This window comes from Typopeltis vanoorti, chromosome 12 (assembly GCF_054136105.1).
Source record: "Typopeltis vanoorti isolate ZY-2024b chromosome 12, IOZ_Tvanoo_1.0, whole genome shotgun sequence".
In the NCBI taxonomy this organism is placed as follows: Eukaryota; Metazoa; Arthropoda; class Arachnida; order Uropygi; family Thelyphonidae; genus Typopeltis; species Typopeltis vanoorti.
In genome coordinates, this window is record NC_143560.1 from 47,350,058 (window position 1) to 47,374,597 (window position 24,540).

At 36.3% G+C, this 24,540-nt stretch overlaps 1 protein-coding gene across 1 annotated transcript in view; it reads left to right on the top strand.

The window, feature by feature from the left end:
- The window catches only part of LOC150100757 (rho GTPase-activating protein 100F-like), a 136,205-nt gene that overhangs the window by 4,977 nt on the left and 106,688 nt on the right, over positions 1–24,540 (top strand). The window contains exon 2 of the mRNA XM_090401884.1: positions 3,531–3,658. Coding sequence (XP_090258010.1) covers positions 3,531–3,658 — 128 coding nt within the window. The remainder of the gene's footprint in view (positions 1–3,530; positions 3,659–24,540) is intronic.

A 24,540-nucleotide genomic window follows, 5' to 3' on the forward strand; every position in this document is an offset into this window, starting at 1 on the left:
CCCTACGGAAGTGGACAAGGATAATGACGTTTTCTATGCGATCATTGCCGCAAGTCTCACAAGCTACGATGGAACCTCGGCGGTTGTACGTCACGTCTTTCATTACTGACCGGATACTTTTGCTATTAAATTTGTCCTGTTATCTATCTGTTTCTAGCCTCACCGTAAACGGTCATAATGAAGCACTGGGAGTTTTTTTTCTAACGTCATTTGGTGGTTGTTAGGCAACCAATAAATCGGTTGTGTTGAACCGATCGCTTCAACTTGTCACCATCGGGTTTTTTTTTTTTTTTTTTTTTTTTTTTACCACGTCTGTTATCCGCGAAATACCGAAAACCTGGGCAAAAACTAAACACATTCAAAACATGTCTCAGTTCCAGTTCACAACATCGCTACCACGGTAGGCATGTCTGAAACGTTTTCAGACTGTTTCCATTCCTTTATGAATTAACTGTAAAGCAATATAAATCAATTAACCTCGCAAAGCATGTTGTATGGATAGCAGTCGGACATTAACAACACTCCTTCATGAAAGCTGGCGACAGTTACCGCGATCGCCTACAGCGTATTGTAAATGTTGACCAAATTACTTCATAAAACATTCATGCATTGAGAGAGTATTTTTGACATACGTGTATGATATAGTATCCGTTAAATATTACCTACCTGCCTTTGCTTGGTATATATACAGGCTAGAAGAAAATAATATTTAGCAAAATGCAATTTTTTCCGTAATGTATGCACCTAGTTTTCTGTTATTTTAGTTAATATTTTTCGATTAACCTGGACTGACCTAATTTGACCACTTGCCAAATGAACACAAGTGTGTGTGTGTGTGTGTGTGTGTGTGTGTGTGTGTGTGTGTGTGTGTGTGTGTGTGTGTGAATTATTTTTTTATAGAAAATATTTGGTTGGTGTAAAGAGCAGCTTGTGTCAGTGAAAGTGTTTCTGCGCCTTGTTAATTTTATTTTCTATTAAATAGGATGGGCATATCGCTCTGTTGGTAGGATCCGATGTGGAGAAATTTCCTTGCTAGTTCACAATGGGCAGGTTTTTGTTAGCCGTGTGGTTAGTATATCTACTCTCATGACAAGAGGCTGCGGTTTCGACTATGGTCCTACTAACTCTTTGTGGAAAGGGTATCTGCGGTCTCTTGTAGCAGAAGGCTTCACTTCCAAAACCCAATGAGGCCTGGGATTGACCATACGGCATCATTTTGACGCCGTATAGTCAATCCCGGACAAGTGACGTCAAGTGGTCAGAAATGCTTCAGAAATGACGTCAATCCCGGACAAGTGACGTCATTTTGAATAACTAACTAGCTCACAACGTAATTTCTGAAGTATTGTTCATAATTCAATTAAGGTAATTCGTTTTTTTAACGCCAGTTATGAATGATTTTGTTTAGAAAAAGAAAGATCAGATTTTGGAGGTGTCTTTCATTTTTGGATTTCGTTCGCTTGTCATAAGAGTTTTCACCGAAATAGTTCATTTAGTTCACCTCATCCCATCTTCCTTTTTGGTATTAAGCTCAATGGCCTGTCACAGCCAAGTAGCTTCTTTTATTTTTAACCTGATTAGTTCATGATAAGAGAGTTAATTTAATTCTATCTGCCATGTCTGTAATTTGTGTGTTTTTCTGGCCGGTTTGTGAACTAAAAAGTCAAATTTCAGGAGGAAAAACTGTGTAGCCTTAGTATGAGACCGGCAAATTCATTTTCCGTTGAAAAACCCGATAAAAGTTATTCGCGTGGTAAACGGGATTCGTACCGAGGTCTTTCCAACCAAAGGGTATTGTCCATACTGAATAAGCTGTACAGGCCTTTTCGTTCCTTTCTTTAAATTGCAATTTCATTTAGTTCACTTGTTAATCTATATTAGTTCATTTAGTCATTGATATAAAAAAAGGTCTTAGGCAATTCCTTCCGTAAATGTCATAGCGGTAAATTTTGAATGGTTTATAACTGCAATTAAAGTTGGATGGGTTTCCCATCTATGCAACCATTTATATATTTTAAAATTTTCTATAGATAAATTTCCGCTAGTATCCAACGACTACTTTGAGCAGTTGAGTGAGTCTTCGTAACTCATTTGGTATAGATGAGCCCTTTGATCGGAAAGGCCCGGGTTCGAATCCCGTCTATGAAGTGAGAAATAATTTTCAGTCAAATGGTGAGTTAGCCTTTCTCACATGGAGGTTATTTTCATCCTACAAAACAAGCAAACTAGAATACATGCAATTGACAGACAGAAAAATACATTATAACCAATAGCTTCCCATTGGTTTCGCAAAATGGTTCTCCTGTATGGGACTGTATCCCAAATCTATGTAACTGAAGGGTTATCAGGATATTTCACAATATCCTCCACCAAGGCCCTCTTCGATTCACGAGCTAAACCTGCATAGGATTAACGCGAATAAAGAATCCACATTGGTCATTTTCAAAACGCGGCAGCACTGGGAATGAAAATGGTACGATAGGCAGTTTATCACACGGATTCACAACTTCTAGAATTGCTTTTAATTTTTTTTTTTCTTAGAAGTGTACATTTTGGAGTTTGCATATTAAGGATCGGATATGCAGATAAACTAACCAGTGTACTTCTGTTGTATCTCAAAGAAATGTATGAAATAATTGTCATCCAAAGAAATATCTTTCCAAAAATTAATAATAATTTACATTTGGTAAATGCACGGAAAAGTTAACATGCATATTACCCACCTGCTCAAGTTACTTCCTTATTTTGTTGGCAAGCCAGACTTATTAATTCATTTCTTTAGTGACTAAATCATTTTGTATCCAAACGTACAGACGACAATCAAGTTGCTGATTCCAGTCAACCACGTCTCTCACCGTTTACTGGCAAATAGATTTTACTGCAAGGGCTATTTCATTATCTTCCTTTCCTTGTTATCGTACGTTAACCACATGTTTGTTTTCCACGCCAGAGCTTCCGGATTATTAAACTCTTGGACAATCCACGCTACTATGGTGCTATAAGTTTCAACATGGTTTCTGGGATGGAGTTGACATGAAGAAACTTGACACTTCAACTTCTTTATGAGGGCATCCTTGAATCCGTTTATGTTATAGAAGCTGGCAACGTCACTAATAACAAAGAAAAATTTCTTACCGTGATGGAATTTGATGATTTATTCCCATCTCTTTCAGCGTAGCCACAGTAAAATCCAAATTGCTTTCCACTCAGCTAAAATCAGTTAATATCAGAAGATACGTCAAAAGTACAAGTCGTATTCAGAGTGCGAACAGGAATATGACGCAGGCATGCAATTAGCTATCATGACTTGCTTACTTATATAAAGCGAAACGTTAAGTGAAAGCAAATTAGTCAAAGATTCTCATTGGCTATTAACTTTATGAAATTTAATGGGAAGCCATTAACTTTCATAAATACGCAGATATTTGACTCCTACAATAGGAGTTGAATAAAGAATTGGATCCCTATCTTTCTCTCAATTAAATAACAAATTTTGGTTGTTAACTTAATTCTTATTCTTTGTCTTTTAGGTTCTCTATTGGATGTAAAAAGGCGACCTAACGCAGCACACATGACCTCGCTCGCCCATCCTCCGCGACTGCGAAACAAGGTGAAGCACATATTGACCTCAACGATGCTCTGTTGCGGACGTAAAAAGGTAACATATATGTTTATTCATTTTTATTAGTCAGCTGATTTACTTCCTTTGGCATTTTATGGTGTTCATTCATGAAGTTAGCCCCAGCCACTCAGTGTCTGTTTTTATGTTGCTGCTTTATAATATTCGCGTAGTTATATTACAAAAACTGCGTTTTTGCTTTCTTTCCATAAGTTTTTGTTTTTCCTTTGAAAAGAACCACTCTTCAGCTTGATTCTTTTCATGGCTCAAACCATGCATTTTGAGTTGTAATTCTTCTCAAGACTAATCCGAATACTTATGTTATTTATATTTTTATCTTTTTTTTTTAACCTGAATCTCACTCATCAAAGGTTATAAACCTGTGAATACGTTAACATTGCGATCGGACTAAGAGTTAGATCATACGGGAACTTTCTTCTTGAGACCCAACATGAAACATTTTTACTCCACTACAAGCCTTCAAATGAGCAGGTGGTAGTGGTGGTGATGATGGTCTCTCAGAGAATGATGAAATTTATCTTCCACTTAAAGATATTAACAAAACACCCATATGCACATCAGCATCCGAATTCACAACTTGTTGGTTGGAAGGCGAACACGATAACCATTCAGCCAATCAGGCCACATACACAGTTGTTCATTTCCACAGCCACATACACAGTTGTTCATGTTGTCCAACAGAGATAAATTTATAATTAAAAACAAACTGTGACTTTTCTAATAATTTCGAAGTGGGAATTGATAGGACGGAAACCAGAATTTAAGCAAATTACACTCTTGGGCTTACAAACTGTTTTAATAAACTATAATTTTATTATTTCGTCTATTTTTTCTTTTTTTTAATAATTCCTATACTTGTGTATAGGAATTATAAAACACACCTCCAAGGAGTCCAAAGACATCGAGGGAGAGCACCTACTCTACAACTCTCCGTCTCCTCCACTCAATTCATCATTCATCAGCTGCAGCGAACCGCCACTACTATCATCACCAACACCATCTACTGCCCACCACTAGTAGATGGTGTTGGTGATGATAATTTTTTGTGTCTGTAAGTTGCGTGTGTTCTCAAGGCCGATTTGTCTGCAATAACTTATTTCAGCATAATATTCTAGAATGTTACGATGATGATTTAAAGCGATTAGATTATATTACATTCTTAAATTATACCCTATTTGTTAATCCATCAAGACAAGTTAGAAATCCATAGCACATTGATATGGAGAATTGGCAAAGCTTATATTATCTAGGAGCCTTACTCTAGTGATCAAACATGGCACTTTTTTTAGGCCATGTTAGGGATCTAAGTAAGCAGGGCGGTGGTCTTAAAATCATCTACCACTTATAAATCTCCAGTCTATAGAATGGAAAACTGATGCACTATCCATAATGCGAACCAGGCCGGCAATTTTAAGGAAGCATAACCGGACAGTTGCTGTGAATAAGACCGCAGTTTAGCCCAGGCCACGACAGATGGAAGGAGGCCGCATAGGCAATTACCAACTAGTTTTTGAACTCGTCAGTTTCAGGAATTCTTCAAATTTATGACAGACAACTTAGTAGTATATAAGAATGTGTGGATTGTCAAATTTGTCTTTTAATTGACAAATACCCTTGAAACATGGAAATTGTCCACTTTTCCATAATTAAGCACAATAAAGCAGTAGTTCTACATATTGTAAAGGTGAATCCTACCCACAAAAGGCTGGAAACTTATCGTACATAAGTGCCACGAGTGGCCTTTGGGTGAGATAACCCAGTACACTAATCTAGAAACTAAACACTATTCTTATTCAAGCCGTTTTCGACATCCATTTTGCATGACGGTGGCCTCACACCGAAGATGAAAATCACATCTGATACTAATATAACAGAAATGTTTATTTTTTTGTACCCATCGTCTATGCTGCACAATTGAGAGAGTGATGGCACTTTTGGAAATGTATACAAAAATATACATTTCCAAAATACCCGAATGTTCTAAATATTTCTGGCATATATGCGGATCTGAAATTTACAGGACTTTTATAGAGGATAAGTATTAAAAAATGATGTAATATGTTTTTAAAATTCATATCTGTACTCGTGTAAAGATTGCTTTCTTGCTGAACCTGTATGCCACTTCTTGATGAGCACGGCAAAAGATCGAAGACTGACCCGAAATTCTACTGTGATTGCAAATATCTTCTCTAATCATTGATGCTCCACTTATGTAAAATATGAAGCAAAAGATAGACGAAATTGAAATCGTCTATAAACTTTTTTTTAAAATTCAATAAAATCCAGCGACTAAAGAAAAAAGGTGATTTCTATTTCCCTGAACTTTTGAACTCAATGCACTTTCAGTTTCATTAAAATACATATTTCATTGAAGGCAGAAAATAAAGTTTTAATTTGTTTTCAGTAAACTTTTTATTTTACTCGTAGGAGGGCGCTTTTTCCGGTATTTGCTAATTCGTCGTTTGTCGATGTGTGCAGCTGTTCTGGTGATTATAAGCATTTCAATTTATAATTCGATAAACATTAAATGTATTTTAATTCGGAATGTGGTAATAAAAATAACATAAAGCTTACCTGAAATCAAACTATAAGGTAGCGTAACGATAGGGCAGTGATTTTATTTGCATAGAACACAAAAAAATGCAGAAAATAGTATCAACTTTACTCTCACCTAACATTTTACAACAAATGTGCTGCAGAATTGCATTTACAGCATTTCCTCAATTCTTTACTGAAAGCACACTTCCCATAACAGCCTAAAGCACGTGCATGTTCGGATGCCAGTACTAAGCAATTCTGTTTGTTCGTAAAGTCGATGCCGAATTCCGGAGGCCCAGGTAGGTGCAAAATCAATTTGACTTCACTTACAGATTTTCAAATCTCAAAAATAGGATGTAGACGCAAGCAAACATGCTGTCCGTTGCATAACGTCATTGGTCAAATGCTATTAGCAGAAAAACTGAGAATTATTATTATTATTTATTTATTTTTCAATAAATATTCCATTTTTTCTGGAATTGGTGGTTATATTTCTTGTAATGTTTGGCAATTTTCACCTAAACATACAATTTATAAACCGAGAAACGCTTAATATATACTTAAGCTGTTCGTTAAAATTTCTTAATATTATACGTTGTACATTAGGCGCTGTTGTTATGTTTCAGCAGCAATAATAGAAGCTAAACACGGTAATTGTGCCGTGCTTAAATATATCGACTGTGGTTATACGTCCAAGTCATCAAATTATTATTATTATTATTATTATTTGACACCTCCAGGGAGTCCAAAGACTCATCGAGGGAGAGTGTGCCAGCAGCATCGAACGGAGCTCCGTCCAACTACAAACCGCGCTCAAACTTGCTTAAGCAATTAGTAGCAGAGGCTCTACCAATCGACCAACATATTTGCGAAATTTTCTATTATATTTCATCACGATCAATATGGTTATGTACTAAATGGTTTGCTTATCAAAAATAGCTTATCAATGCTAGGCCTTTATCCATTAGGATAATGAGGTTGCTTCGATGTTTCTGTTAAATGCATTCGCTCTTGACTTTTGTGTAATATTTTCGCTTTTTCCATATCCTCCGTATACGAATGTATACTTTGTAATTTTGTTTTCAATTTTTCTTGTGTTTTTTTTTCTTTTTTAACTACATATTCAAAATTTTTCTTCATTTCGTAAAATAAATATTGGGTGTGTGTTTATGATAAGATAAACTGAGATAAGATATCATAACATAAGATAAGTTGATGATATCAATAGTGAGGAATAAGTTAGCCGATTATAAAAATAATAAACGCGGGTGGGCTAATCCATAAATTAGGTAGCGATCTTAAGGGAGGGAAGCTTTGGTTTTGTGACTAATACACATAGACATTGATACACATTCATACACAATCTTTAAAACTGACATTTAACGTGTATGAACACGTTAATATTCTTAGTCTCTGAAACTGTGTACTTGACATTAAAAGACAAAGACGTTACGATTTTATATATGATATAAGGATATTTTACGGGACAATGTGGAGGCGACAGAGTTATTCCTCCGTAAAACTTGAGTTTTTAAACACAGAAAACAGGTAGAGTTGAAAATAGTAAGTTGTAAGTTTCTGTGAAACAAAGTTACTCGGCCTAGTATTCTCTTAATAATTTTCTCGCATTCTACACTGAATAACAGATCTGTTCCTCTCTCTCTCTCTCACACACACACATGAAGTGTGAGTGATATACGTGATACACATATGGCGATCAAGAATCTCTTCCATTCGAAAGTTCAGAAGTAAAGCGGTTTCCATAGCCCGCGGCCAGATTGTGCATGCGGCCAAACACCTAATAGGAACACATCGCAGTTTTTCGATCTACTAGGCGTCTGGAGGAAGGCCAAGTACTGGCGTGTGTGTGTGTGTTGGGACACTGTCAAGTCCATTATGGCAACGAAACTGAATGCTCTTTATATGGGAGATATGTCCAAGAATCTAACTCTATTCAACTGTTTACTAAACTCAACCATGGAAAGGAAAATAATTAATCATAGTGTCACTCCGATTAAAAAAAATAAAAAATCTCTTAAACTCCATCAAAAGTAAAACTCGCAGTATGCCTTTGATCCCTTGCAAAGACCACTGAGAGCAACTTCTACTCTTTTGTTTTTCCTTGTAGAGCTGACCTCACAGCATCATAGATGATCTAAGCAAAATCATTTTCTTATGCAGAACAATGCACTACATGCCTTCTATTCCTGATAGTATCCCTCTCTGTGTTTGAACGTAAATGTTAATCCTACACTATAATCCACCTTGTGTCGTCTCTAACTTTTTTTTTTATATTCGGCCGCCATTTACCCCACAGCTTGGAAGTGAGATTATATTCAGACAATTTTGGAAAAAAATAGATAGCAATCTTCCATCAAAATATCGGCTTATTTTTTGTCACTTCAATCATTCTAAAATAATGGAGAATGTCGTTAACAATCACCTTTTTCATCATCTGAAGGCCGAATAGTTTATCGATGATGACGAGAATGGATCTGTCGATCTAGATGCACGATAGTTCTCCTGTGTACCTTCGTCACCTCTTGACAGTTGCTATGGCAAAATTTGGCGAAATCCTCTTGCTCGTGATATTTTCGGAGCATTTAATCATATTTATATCGAAGCTCGCTCAAGAAATTGCAATCGCTTGGTCTTCCTTTCACCCTCTATAATTGGGTATTCAATTTACTCTCTGGTCGATCACTGTGTGTGTGTGTGTGTGTCATGGTGAACTATCCCCCTCTCTTCAGAGTGCTTTAATAATGCAAGAGTGCCCCCAGGATCTGTTTTATTTAGCCTTTTCTTACCAATAATCCTATCCATAGTTTTTCTGATAATAATATACTCCATACTTCCTATGCATTCGATGGAAACAAATATTTTGCTTTTCAGGATCTCGACCAGCGCCGTCAGCACTAATCACCATTCCATTTTCAATACGAGTCAAGATAACCTAGTCACCTTCAATTCTGCAAAAAAAAATCCGCCCCCCCCCATTTCTCGTAAAAAATATTTTCACTTCCCTTGCCTTGCTTTTGGTAATACCTAGATCTCCATACATCAGATTTCTCTTTCTTAGACTAACTTATACCTGTTACGTTTCCTAACATGAACATCATATCAGTAACTCTTCTGCAGCCTCTGAAAATGGTATTTTTTTCCGGATCAAGATGTTACATTTCTATATTCAACTGTTAATGCTGTTCAAATCCTAAATCCGCACAAGCATATTATACATTACTAATAATAAACTAAGTTAATAATAATGATTCATAATTCATTAATAACATGAGAATAGTATGATATTCTCGTGTTTGGATTGGGACATGAAAAACCTTCCCAAAAATACTCGATGCTCTCCAGAACGTGACGTTTCAGCTAATCAATGATCCTCTTCCACAGACACGCATGTTTCTGCCTTATTTCTATTTTCTCATTCCTCTACTTTCCATTCCGCATATTAAAGCAAATTGGTCTGTAAAATACTAGTGGACAGCAGGAGCAGTAGCAGTTGCCCCACTATCGTTTTATCCAACTTGAAACCGCATATTTGCATCTCAGTTTCTACCTTTCATTTCTCGGAGACAGCCTATACTGTTCTTATAGTCTATTCAGGAGAGGTTTGAATAGACTAGTGTAGGTAAATCAGAATGGATCTTTAATTCTTCCGAGTGCAGTGGCGGCCGGTGAAAATTTTAAGTGGGGCTGCTGCATACACAAAAAAAAAAAAAAAAAAAAAAAAAAAACTTTTTTTTCCTAATCAGTAACGAATTTATTAATAAATAAATGTACATATTAAAAATTGCTTTATTAAAAATATTTTATCCTCACCACGAACAAACACCAATAATAAAAGTTTCGTATCAATAGCAATGACAAGCGCAAACGAATATCGGCGTCAGATCGCAGTGCATTTGTTTCGTGTAACGATAATTGAAAAAATATAATTCTTTTCATATTTTCAACAGTGACACTCGTCATAATTCAGCCTTGTATCTATAATAAATAAATAATTATATGTTATTTTAACAAAATAAAATAAGATTTACAAAAAATAGTTCACCACGCACATTATATAACGTTTCGTATCTCACAGAAATAAGGCGCGTAAGCATACTAAAAATACGCTGCCGTTTGAGCAGTTACAGTTGGGAATGACGTAACGTGCAATGACAAGAGCAAACGAATATCGGCGTTAAATCGCAGTGCATTTGTTTCGTAATCTAAAGCGTTAATCGAACAATTCCAATTATTAACTATTCAATCAATGTCAAAACATAAGCTGTAACCTTTAACATGTTGTACTGCATTTATATAATGTTGTAAGCATTGTTATTATTATTTATTATTATTATTATTTATTATTGTTATTATTATTAACACAAACAAAATTTAATTTTTTCATTTTTTTCTTGGGGGGTGCTGCAGTATTGCAGTGCTTATGTACGGGCCGGCACTGTCCGAGTGTCAAGTTTTATTTTGAATCAAGAGGGCAATTTCTTTTGTGTGCGAATGGACATGAAATTGAATTTCGCCTGTGGAGACGGCGAATACAACATGAAGATCAATTTCTGTGCTGATAAGGATACTGGTATAATGAAACTGGCGTTCCTCTACGAGGTCTCAGTTAATGCGCATTGGGATTAGCGTAGGGGTGTGGTTACCTCGATTTCAGGGAGATGGGAAAAGAGTGGAGAAAAGTGTACAGAAGCTGCTCAACTGAGATGACAACAGGCTTATGGAATGTTGAATATGAGAACAGATTATACTGAAAATAGAAAATAACACACATACGCACACATACACAGAGAGAGAGAGAGAGAGAGAGATTTCATAGTACAGATTCAGGAGAAATAACTGGGTCATCCTGGGAAGCTATCTAGAGAGCAGATTTTTTTTTTTTTTTTCTCACAGTAAGTGAGTGGAATGCGTTGCCTTTAAAGAGAAATAGGAACAGACATTGTATGAGATTGATCGAATCACACGATAAGTTCTGGGGAGACGTAGAGATGTTCCATTAATCATAATGATAATAATTTTTCAGTTCAATATCATTACTGGTATTATTGATTATTCACATATGGAAATATCTTGTGTAAATTATCATATTTTTTTGAAAGATTAGCACTTAAATACGCCTATATATATATATATATATATATTCCAGTTACTGAAATTATTATGATTGCTTTTTTTAAAAAAATATTTCACTTGTTTGATTATTTAGATCATATTACTATGAGAAATTAGTTAGTTTAATCAGATGAAATCTAAAAAATAATAATCTTCGTGTTTTTCCTTCGTCATTCAGCAAAGGGAACACTCGGGAAAAGAATTAAATGAAACACTGTCAATACTTTCTCACTCACTGTTGTAAGGTATTAGCTGTGATAATATCTCGATGAATATGTGTATCAAGATTCCAAATATCGATAGAGAATTTTATATCCTGTAAATTTCTCTATCGATATTCTACTGAATCCTGAATCTGGCCTTAATCGAATTCTCTAAAACCTTTCCAGAAATGCTATCTGGTCAATAATTCGAGGCTTCCATTCCCCCCCCCTTTTTTTTTTCCCTTGTGCAACAGACCGATGTTACGCTGTTCCCGTTCCTACCGTTGCGTCATTGTCTCTAGCAAAGTCTAAAAGGCTTTCTTCAGAGGTTAAAATATTGCCATGTCCTTATACGTCATTTTAAGAGATTTCTGATTCATCGTATCCCATTTATATATTTGCATTAAGATCCTGCTATACTACCTTCATTTCCTAATTGGTTTTCTCCATTATATAATTTTTTTCTTGTATGTATGTATGTATGTTCATCTTACACACGATAGCATGCATTACATACAGAATATTAGTGGACAAGAGATTAAACAGAGAGAAGAAGTCTACTGATTTTGCTAACAGGTGGATGTTGTAGTCTTTAGTTATTACCATATGTAGAAGGCTGTTCCAGAGGAGGAATGAGTTTAGTAGATTTAACATTGGACTGTGAATGGATGTTGACCGGAAGCTGCTAACGTTTTTGTATGCCTGAAGGAATGACAGTAGCCAGTTCACCAGAACAAAGACAATGAAATACCTATAGAAAACATACAAAACTGCAACATATCGTCTGCGAGAAAGTGTTTGCAGTCAATCTGCGAAAGTAGGGCAGCCCATTCGTACGGAGAAGATCGTATAAGCTCACCCGGATAACGTACGCTGATGATGTAGCTGTTCAATAATTTCACTACTTCTATTGCAATCGCCTTTAACAATTGCCATAACCCAAAATTATCTTTCCAAGAAATTTGTTTCTTGTACTTGGTGCATAAAAAGAACCTTTAAGGATTGCCTTTGATCTGCAGTGCTACTCTACCCTACTTTCATTATACAACTTGCCTTGCTTACCATTCTTGTCACACATCTAGCTCGGACAACTCTTTCTTATTGTTCTATTTATATTCCTTCCACATAACCTTATATGCACCTCTTCTTTAATAATGATATCAGTCATCCATTTAACGCCCACCCTAGGGAAATGGACATTCTCTTTTCAATGTGTGTGCGCGCGCGTTTTCTTTCCTAACTGAAACACCGACCTGACCACCCACCTCCCACGTCAGGACTGTTTGGGTGCTTCCCAAGTGGAATGTAGAGCGATTGCCTCATCACAGTCGCAACCTACGATGTCATCGGCAAACTCATGATCCTTGGATCCTCTTTCTTAACACAGAATCTCGAATATAATTAATAATAATAAACTGTTCTCTTTCTTTCGCACCACTGTTTTCACCTTCCAGTCTACGCTCCTCAGAGTTAAAATCTCATCTCCGACAATGATTAATTGCTTCGTGCCCAATTGAGTAAGTTTGCAGATAAAATTTACGTTCATCTTTCTGTTCCAGGCCTGAAGCAATATATGTCTTGTTTGTCAAAAAACAGCTTGATCCAAATGAATGGAACCCTTTTGTTAAACTAACCTGGGAACTTAATTCAAAAGCAAACGTAAAAGCAAAACTCTAGTTTACATTTCTGTAAAATTGGAAAACCATATTTGCAAGAACGCACACCTTGGCAAACGTATAAGAATATGGAGATATAATAACTGCCTATCATTGCACAAATTAGGTTTAGTGACAGGACCAATATCCCATGGCGGTCAAGTGTGTTCCAGTACTTGTTGACATGGTTATTTTATTCTCCGGCGTTTTTAGTTTTTTGAATTTTAATGAAGTGTTTTGCATTCCATTAGCACCCAGCAGGTAGCAAATGGAGACTGTCTTTCCGGTACTGTTACGGCACTGGAAACCATGTTATTCTTATCATGGACCGCTCTCTCTCTTTCTCTCTCATGTAGATTTTTGTTGTGGAGGTGTTCTTGGAAGTTTGTTCTATAAATGACTGAAATACATCGAATGTATGAATTGCTATTGTTCTTGATCGAAGAAATGTAATTCATACATTCTCCTCAATTGGTTTTTCCTCTCAACACAGCACAACGCATCATAAAGAAGAACGAAAATGACGAAATTGTCATAAAAGTGATGCTTTTGTGATTGGCATTATTCATAATCGCAAACTTGAACCTGGAGAGGTTTTTAGCCAATGCACGTATTGTACATGTTTTATTTATTGTCCCGATTAACATACAGTTTAATTGTGTCAAATGCCAAAATTAATTTGAAAATTGCAAACACCAAATTTGAATAAAATTTGGCGGAAGGACAAACGAAGCTGATATGTATTTTTAAAGCCTTCACATAAAAATTGTTTGTACATCTAAATCTAACCAAACTAAAGAATACTGACAAATATTCAGTGTAACAGAGAAACAACAGAACGAAAATATCTTATTAGTCCAGAAACTATTGCGCTTTGTTGAATAGTGACACTACATGACGCCCTCGGACGGTAATGTGAAGAACTATACTCCAATAATAACATCGCTGAAAAATCGTGTATGCAATAAAGCGAAACACACGAATCTTCCTAAGCAATGAAAGCCACGACATAAATAGCTTATAATATGTAACATTTGGAAATACATTGACAGCTCAAACGTTAAGTTCGAATGTGATTCCTTGAATATAGTTATGAATTTAGAACAATAATGGATACTCGAAGTTCTCATCTTGTCATTCCAAAGCTGAATTCCGCATTACCACCATCAATAATAAAAAAAAATAATAAATATATAAATTCGAAGTTTTTTTTTTCGTTACTACCCTCTTGTTTTCTATTTCTCTGTTTATGCTTTTTTTTTTTTTTTTGTGATACAGAAGGACCTGAAATTTGGAATAAACTCTTTCCTCTAATAGAGACCCCTTTCGCGTTCTTCCCTTTCATATTTCCGATCTAAAACATCGTTGGCAAGCAGAGCAAGATTAAAAGGTCTGTGCAGGCGTCACGCAAAGCACATTTAAGGTTCTATCCAATCATAAATTTCGAAGGAAATCTTAGAAAAATAAATATTTCACTTCTTTTAAATGTTAAAGGGAAATATCAAAATCGTGAAACATTGTACGAAAGAAAATCCAATGTATTTTTTTTTTTCCTTAAAAGCAACACGTGCTTAACTAACATTTCAGTACAAAATTGTACGCGTTTCATCTAAACAAATTGACAATTATTTCATTTATTTTTTAATTCTTCGATTTCGCTGGTTTTGTTCCAGTCATGCTTCATTTAAGAATCTATTCTAGGTTATTGTTTGCTGCGCCAATTAATTGTATTCGAGAAATCAATTAACTTTTACTAATTAAAATTTTTAAATTTTACTTTAGGACACAATTCGTTCGCGAAACACTTGGATTTCTTCCAGTCGGTTTCTTATTGCAATCGCATCTAACATTATATCCTAGTAGAAATTAAACAGTAACAATTAACGAAAACTATATTTAGAAATATCAATTTGTATGATACGTGACTTTTGCCAAATCCTACGATCTGTAGATTCCTGTTTTCTACTAGACTTCCTGCACCTGCGCTGCATAACGGTTAATTCTGTGCTGCCAAGGCCATATATTCGAAATATTCGCACAGTGCCGAAACTTTCTGAAGTCGTAAAAAGCGCTTGCTCCCTTTAAACTCACTAGTCTCATAGCTCTTAGTCGCTTTGGGCGTAATCCAAACAACAACATCAGCTGCTGTCACCGTACTAAAACTTGAAAGTACAATAATGAGCTGGAAAATAGACCACCATGTTTCGAAATCTACTAACAGAACAGCCGTTATTTATAGCAGGACTAAGTCTCTTCAATAGCTGCACGGTCAAACTAGTTAAGCCATTCAGAACCAAAATGACCAGATGGATTGAGGACGAAGGGGTTGCTAAGACGTTTGTTAAGTTATGTGTTCTAAGCCGTTTATATGTGTCTTTGGGGAGGGAGAAATTCATGTTTCTGTAAGAAATTTTCTACCCTTTTGAGACATTAACACAGCTTTACTAGAAAACGAAGAAGAAAAAAAAGGAGAAAAAAAAAAGAACAAGAAGACCTAGAAACAGTAGCGTGCTTAGCCAATTTCGCGCCTAGGGTCGCGAGTTATTTTGTGCTCTGTTGACTAATATTGATCACGTAATAATTTTCCTGTCAAGAAATTTCTTCTTTTACTGGTTGCAGTACAGTTTTTTTTTTTTTTTTGCGTTTCCTTTAGCAAGAGATACGTTATTATATATATCGAATAGGACATTATTTGTCTTTTGCGTGTCAAAAGCCGTCTACAGCATTATGCTATCAATGTTCAAAATCGATTTGTACTCAGCTATTATCTTGCATTTATGAAAGATGTTGGAGTAGTTTTAGGAATAAAATTTACAGAAAAAAAAAGTGTAGTTTTTAAATAGCTCTTTATATTTATATATTACGTAATTTATATGAATTAAAGTTAACAACGTTGAAAGTCAGTTTAGAATGCTAAAATTTTCGCTCAACGTATAGGAAACAATTTCAGTAGCAAAAGCAAATGCCACTATGGGCTTATCAATTGTAATAGTGTATTCTAATTATAACTGAAGTCTTTACGAGTTTCATTAAAAGGCATACATAAAAAATACAAAAATAAAGAAAGGAGGAAAGAGAAAAAATTTGTGGGTCGTGTTAAGCAGTACTGTTTTCCACATAGTGATAAATAAAGTCTATCCGATCTTTTTCACTTTAGGACGACATACTAATTCTGCGTATCTTTCTTTACGCAATCATTCAAAAGTAAAAATTTTAATCTTTAACCAGCTAGTCCTGTAAGGAGTTGATAGCATGCTCAGCAAGTATTAGGTTTATGATAATTGATGTATTGCTTACGATCTTCGCTTTTAACTGGCTTAGATCTTCCAGAGTGTCCAAAGTAAGAAAAAACCACAGGTTCCAAGGATTCTGACAAGGGAATATCATTAGAAGATGCTTATCCTTTGTGGAACCTAAAACAGAAGACAACTTTTGGACAGAAAATGTTACTTGAAGGAACTTATTCGACAGAATTACTCTACATTCAGTTGCTGAAGGTTAGAACAACTCTATATTTATCCATGAGCTGATGAAAGTATTAATTAAACCATACTGCACACGAGTAGTCTGCGCGGTTAGCCTAGTGGCTGTGCGCTTCGCAACCATATGCCTGGGGAAGGAGTGTCCTAGGTTCGATTCCCGTCGGAGACGTGAGAAGCTCAAGGATCGTCCTCAGCCATAGCCAAGGTAGCCGGTTTTGGGCGCGGGCAGTAGGGTTTTCCCCCCCAGTTTAACTGGGTTTTATCATCCTGCAAGCAGGCAAACCGGCCCCGTGAACACACACACGGAATACAGTCATGAATATCTCCAATAGGGTTGCAGCAGAGGAGTGGCGTGCCGGCTGCATTATTTCGCCGTGACTCCTCATTTGGAGGAGATCCAACCCATCTGAAGCAGATGGAAGGGAGAGATAGATAGCACACTAATAGTTTGTTTTCTGTTCTTGTTTTTTTTTTGCTTGATTTTTATGTATACCCTTTTCTGAACTTTGTTAATACTTTAGTTATCATTAGACTGTTGTTCTGCTAAAATTCATCATTCCATATGTGCAGTAATCTTCCGATGTGTGGGATTGTACTGTGCAGCAGGTGATAGTTCGGTAAAATCCTATGAATAAATAAAAATATTATTTTATGTACGTAACTTGTGTTTATTTGTTTCCTAATGTCAGTTTACATTTCAATTAATAGACAGAAGTTTACAGATCGATTAGGATGAAGCACCGCGAAGTATAATATATTAGTTAAACAGCCGTTACCGAGCCATCCCAGGCAATCGGATGTAATCCACAGTGGAAGATGGGATGGCCTGTATGATGACGTGATCAAGTTAAACATAACTAAATAAAACATACAATGCGGTGCGCACTTGGACTGCTTTCTCATTCCATAGCAATGATATGACTTGATGCGCTACCATTTGTGGTTTCGTGTAGGGTTCTGCTGTAGGGTTCCATGGGTAGGCAAACTCACTCTCAAACTGTGAAAGTCTGATTTGGAATAGACAGCTGGATAGGCAAAACCAGCATGTTATGAAATGTAAATTATATATATGGGAGCGAGGCCGTCGCCAATTCTATACCTTCTCTTGATAAAAGAAAAAGGAATTCTTTATCACCCGAATAACTTAACAATCCTTAGGATATTTTGAAATCAAGACAGCTTGAGCTTTTTATGTCATAAAGTATCAAACCAGTTGGTTTCCTCAGCATTCAAAAAAAAACTGGGTTCATTCTCGTCATTCAGGTTTAATTCTTGTTTGAAAACTGTTCACTCTTTAGAAATCCAAAGTCTGCTATGCTGTTGAGGAGTGTTTTCCATCCCGTAAAAATCCTAATATATTATCATATTCTGTTCATTAAAGAGCAAGAAGCCTGATCAAGAACCCACCTGTTTATCATCTTGTATGACGGACACCATTAGCCACACAGATGCTGTTTCTGTAGTGCCTTCAAAATAGCACTTGTATGATGAACAGTCATTACATGATAAATAACATACTAATAGGCCGTCTAAGCTCTACAGATGCGTCCACAAGTATTGTTCATCTAACTGACATCTAAAATTGCCTCTCTTTGGAGTCTGTCAATGTATGATCATCGTTGTATACATGGGCTTATTAAGAAACTTTATCAAGATGGTCATAAAGCACAAAGTTCTAAGTTCGATTAAGTAAATGGGCATGCATCGATCACAGTATGATAGAAACTTTTCGACAGTAGCTAAAGTAAGCGATAGTGGTAGGCGAAATAAGTACTCTTCTAATTTACCTTGCGCTCTGAGATGATGAGAAGAGTAACCATCTTATAGTTCATACTTTTTTTGTCCTTTATGTAACGGCTGATTTGGAAGAGGAACGATGTATTACAATATAGAGCAAGGAGGAAATTCAAGTGCTTCGCGTATAAAGAAGTCTCCCACACAATTCACCCTTGGAAGTAATAACCAACAAGTCTACGAATGAACCTCCCACCTCTTTTTAATAAAACAAATCTTTCTTTAATGAGAATTTCATATCACTCTTGACATTCTTGACTAGAGTGTAATTTGCTATGAATTTTTAAGTAATCCTTTGAGATTGCTATTTGATCGACACTAAAGATTGGATATTAAGTGGTAGATATTTTAGTCCAAACTGATATATTCTGATTCCAAAGAAAAAAAATTGAATAGTATGTCTAATAAAGACATTACAAATGTATTCTATTTAAAATAGCGCAAGAGAATTAGCACTTCCTCTAACTTGGCTGTTTAATTTAAGCCTCAGTTCTGGTAAAGGCCCAATTGAGTGGAAAGAGGGGGAAATTATTCCACTACATAAGGGGGCTTCAGGACTGAGGTAGCAAATTATAGACCAATCAGTATATCGGGAGTGGAGGTTAAGGTTCTGGAGAAATTGATAAAAATTAGAATTCAGGACTGGGTGGACAGCAATATGATACTTTATAAGGGGCAACATGGTTTTGTGAAGGGTAGATCTTGCCTTAGCAATATGCTCACTTTCTGTAATGAAGTAACAATACAGTTGGAAAAAGGAAATCCTTTTTCAGTGATCCTGTTGGACTTTGCAAAGGCATTTGACATGATTCCGCATGGAACTCTGTTGCATAAATTGGAGCAAATGAGTATGGATCCGAGACTAGTGATTTGGATTAGAGGGTGTCTAATGGATAGATATCAAAGAGTGGTTAATGTGGAACGGAGTCCAGTAGAAGGCAGGTGACTAGTGGTGTGCCTCAGGGCTCAGTTTTTGGTCCTCTGTTATTTAATTTGTACATCAATGAGATTGGGAATAGTTTGAAAGGAGATATCCACTTGTTTGCTGATGATGCAAAATGCTTCATCTGTGAAGGAGTTTAAGGGGAAGTATGACAGGTATTTTGTGAATAACGCTTAGTATGTCAATGTTGGGTCTCCCACGATAAGTCTTTTGACTCCATGGAGGCACCTTACATAATGATAATAATAAAATAACCAACAAAAATAAACACTGGCATGCGGTTAAATACTTGAGAAAATCATTAAATATAGGAAACACGTAGAACATACTGTATTTTGCCTCTCCTGCACTGCTTAAAAACCACGGATATGGGTGGTAATTTTACTGAAATCAATCCCAGCAACTTAAAAAGAATTTCCATGCATACAATTCCAAGAACTGTTAAAGAGAGAACAGTTGCTCATAAAGGGAAAAAATGTAAGCTACAGAAAGAAGTAATACGATATTTACACTGTATGTACTCACAGGAGGATTTAGATGTTTCACGGACAAATTAAGGTATATCATAAATTAGATATATTAAAATAAATGATTATTATAAAGTATTATTCTTATTTCAGTGTATTTTTCTCTATAATAAGTTTCATTTGTTCGCCAGTTAAGTAAGATGTATGTGACATTATGCTGTCCCGTTTCCATGGAAACGGTAGATTGTGCTTCTGTTTACCACTTGATAACGTTTGATTGCTCTCGTCGCCAGAAACGAAAGAGGCAACTTGCACTCACCTTAGTGTGCAAATCTTTGTCACTATTTTAAAACATATTCTCTTCGACTCAACTTAATCCACACACACACATATACGGATTGTACACTAAAGAAAGAAAAACGACAATATTTTAGAGCGCTAGGTACACACTGAAGTTGTAGCTATTGCTATATTATAAAAAATAATATCACTGTAAAATTATTTGTGAAATACGTTATTATTTCAATAATAAGAATGATAGCAATGATTAATAATATTATGATTAAATAAAGTAATATTTCATTTTATTTTGTAAGTCCAGTAAGCATAATATCATTCAGTGTTAGTGACTGGTGAGCGGTTATTTGTTTGTTATGTAATTTATTATTATTATTATTAACAGACTTCCATGAAGTCAAGAGACTCATCGTGGGAGGTCCCACTCTCGCATGCATGCACAGCTCATCGTACCTCAGCTTAAATGCATTCACTGTCCCTGCATTCCCCACACTCTCAGGCAATGCATTCCACTCTCCATGTCCGCGTGGTTAGCCTAGTGGCTATGCGTTTCACAACCATATGCCTGGGGAAGAAGTGTCCTAGGTTCGATTCCCGTCAACGACGTGAGGAGCTTAAGGATCTTCCTCAGCCATAGCCAAGTTAGCCGGTTTTGGGCGTGGATAGCGGGGTTTTCCCCCAGTTTATCTTGGGTTTTTTATCCCGCAAACAGGCAAACCGTCTCCGTGAACACACACGGATACAGTCAGGAATACTTAAGACAATCCCTCCAGCCATAGATCTGAATTGTCAGCTGTGCCGGTCCCGAGCCTGGATAAAAATAGAGGGGGGGAGGGTATGCCGTATCTTCCCTTAAAAGGAGCTCACGTCCGTTGAATCACCATACGAAATGAATGAATGAATGAACTCTTCATCCAAAAAGTCTCTTCTTCACCCTCTTGCTCCCACCCACCCTATACACCTTCTAGGGATGGCCTCTCGTTCTTCCCCTGTTTACAGATATTCTATGAAAAATCTCATCCACGTTAATCTGGCAATTACCCCTTACCAACTTATACGTCTCGATCATGTCTCCCCTCGTCCCTCTATTCACGAGGCTGTGTAATTTGCATTCTCTCAATCTGGCAGTCCTCATATGCCACATTCCAGAGACCAGACACCAACTTAATCAATCGTCTCTGAACCCTCTCCAACATCTCATCATCCTTTTGAAAACCAAGCGACCAAGTCTGTGCACGGTAATTTATATGCGGCCTGATCAAAGTCTTGTACAATGGAATCAAACACATTCTTACTTCTACACGTCAGTGTTCTCTGTATCATTCCCATAATCCACTGTGTTACCCTCACAATTTTAGCAAAATATCCACGAACTTTCAAGTCCCTATCCATCATCATCCCCAGATCTTGATTCTCCTCCACCTCCTCTAAAATATCCCCACCAATCCCAGACTCTGCATCCCATCTTTGCTTCCCAAATTATAAAACTTTACCTATCATGTTAAATTAAATTGAACATTCCCACATACTCGCCCATTCATACAATCTATTTTGGTCTTTATGCAAAGTTACAAAATCTACTTTGCCTCTGATAATGTTCCCCAACTTCGTATCATCACCATTTAAGCCCTTTCCAATGTCATTTACATACAAAGTAAACAACAAAATTGGCCCCAGAACAGACCCTTGGGGTACACCGCTAGTGACTTTCCTCTTCTGGGATATACGCCCCATACACAACTTGATGATACCTGTCAGGCAGCCAATTTCCAATCCAAATGGGGTTAGATAGCACTAATCTGCTATCTAACCCCCATCTGTTCCAATTTAACAAGCTTTGCATGTAACAGTCTATCGAAAGCCTTTGCAAAATCAAATATGCTACTGCATATGCATCTCCTTGTCCAATGTATTCGTCACCTTGCTATAATAAGTAAGCAGACTGCAAAACCCGATCTTTCTTTAGCAAGCCCAACACCAGGCCTATTAGTATGTTATTTATCATGCAATGACTGTTCATCATACAAATGCTATTCTGAAGGCACTACAGAAACAGCCTCTGTGTGGCTAATAGTGGTGGTCATAAAGATGATAAACGGAAGAGTTCTTGATCAGTCTTCTTACTCTTTAATGAGCAGAATATGATAATATATTAAGGTTTTTGCAGGATGAAAAAACACTTCTCAGTGAACTGCTCATTAAACATCTCTACTGTATTCTCCTCAGTGTTTATCATTCTCCTATTATCACTCTTCCTTCTACTAGCAAGATATTGAAAAAAAAAACCTCCCTAGGATTTCTTTTAGCCTCATTTGCTAACTGCTGCTCACACTACACTTTTGCTACCCTTACCAAGTGAGCAGGAGCTGCTCGTTCATAGGCACTGCGTAACTGAAGCACCTCCCCAATTTTTCAAGATATATAAATATATTTATTAATTTATTTATATTTGCTTGTAATATTTAATTTTATCATCAACAATCCTATACAATTCTCTTTTTTTGTATAAAAAAGAATATAAATCCATCTTGTAGCACTTAGGAGGGCGAAGGACGCTAGCAGCACTGTGTTTACCACAGTGTTATATTACCACGCACAAGCATATGCATATGCACGTCATAGTGAGCTGCGAGCTCTTAGCGTAATGCGGCACTGTTGTTTATATGCAGCTTGTGCCAGTAGAGTGCTCGTAGTGCTTATCGTGTTTTCTCCGTCTCTTTAAATCTTTGGACATTACAATTAAAGACATACCATTTGTTATTGTTTTTATTTTGGTACATTATTGGGGTTATGATAATAGATTTTATTTTTAAGTAATTTTGAATTATACCAAACTGTATGATTTTATCGATAATAAACAATATTTTTTCATGTTTAATTTTTTTTTAATTTTTACCATAATTTTGATATTTTATTCAAACACGTGTACACTGTACTTACAGTGTGTATGTATATTTCGAAGGTTGCAGCACCCCCAATTTCAAGCCACCAGCCACCACTTAAAGTGCGTCACCTTCCTTGCTTGCTCTTTGTACTCCTCATGTAACTGATTATCTCTACTCATCTTGTGCCACCTACACAATGCCTTTTTCTTCCAGATTGCACGATTCTCCTCTTCAATCATCCATTTTACACCTACCATATTTAATCTCCTGACCTTTGGAATACACACAGTCATTGCCTCTGCCAATTAATTCCGGAGTAGAAACCAAGCAGCACTGATTGTAAGACGCGTCCTGAGTTTACCACAATTATCCGCCTTATAGTTCCACATTAACCCTTTCTCACAAAAGTTCTGATATCGCCGGCCACCACGCAGTTTTTGAGCGACATTAGTATTGTGTGGTAAAGGAAGGGAAAGATTCTATAAATCTATTTATACGGGGGAAAAAGTCAATGGTTGCTTGGATTTCTAAATGCTTGCATTTTTATCTGACAATTCATCTTCTAAAGAAAATTTAGTCTGCTATCTAATTTTTATTTCTCATTTATTTCTATTGAGAATTCGTATTTACTTTTCAATCATTTAGTGTTAACTTTTCTATTATTGATATTATTATTATTACGTGACACCTCCAGGGAGTCTAAAGACTCATCGAGGGAGGGTACCTACTTTACAGCTCTCTGTCCCCACCACTAAACCCACAAACTACAGCGAAAACCGCATCATCTACACCAACGCCATCTACTGCGCAACCCCATTAGTATTTTCACAGACAATCACAAACATGGATGCCCATGGTGGGATTCGAATCCTCAGGCCTTTTGGCTGGAGAGCGGATATGCTAACCACTGGAAAACAATGTCTAGAAAAATCCTTATATAAGAACTTTTCCTAGGCTTGTTTCATCTGATTCCCGAGTTATTTGATCTTTAGATAAGTAGAGCTGCCCTTCGGAAAACTCATGTTTTTAACCCCTCAACTCAGAAAAATCCACTACAGAACTCACATTATTTTCAGATTCAAGGATATAGAAATACAAGATGGAGAAAGGGTACTCTGACCCCACAGTCATGAAATAAGTAGTGATGATAGCTAAGGATAAACCGGCTGCCTCCCAATTTCCTAAAGTCAAGATTAGAAAGTTCTTTTTATTCTCTTTTGGATTCAGTAGAGAATATATTATTTATTTTATGAACTGCTTTGTAATTTTTTAAAATAAATTCTTATTTGGAATTTATAAGTTAACTTTTAATAAATGTTTTAAATAAAAAGATTTATTACATAGGAGAAATAAGAAAAATAATTGTAAAAAAAAAGAGAAATACATAAATACATGCAAATGTATGACAAAAGCATGAAAAATAAAATTACTGTCTCCTTTGTTGCGTTTTCACAAAACGAATAAGCACCTCTGAAAATATTGGTCTCTTCGTCCGCCTGTGCA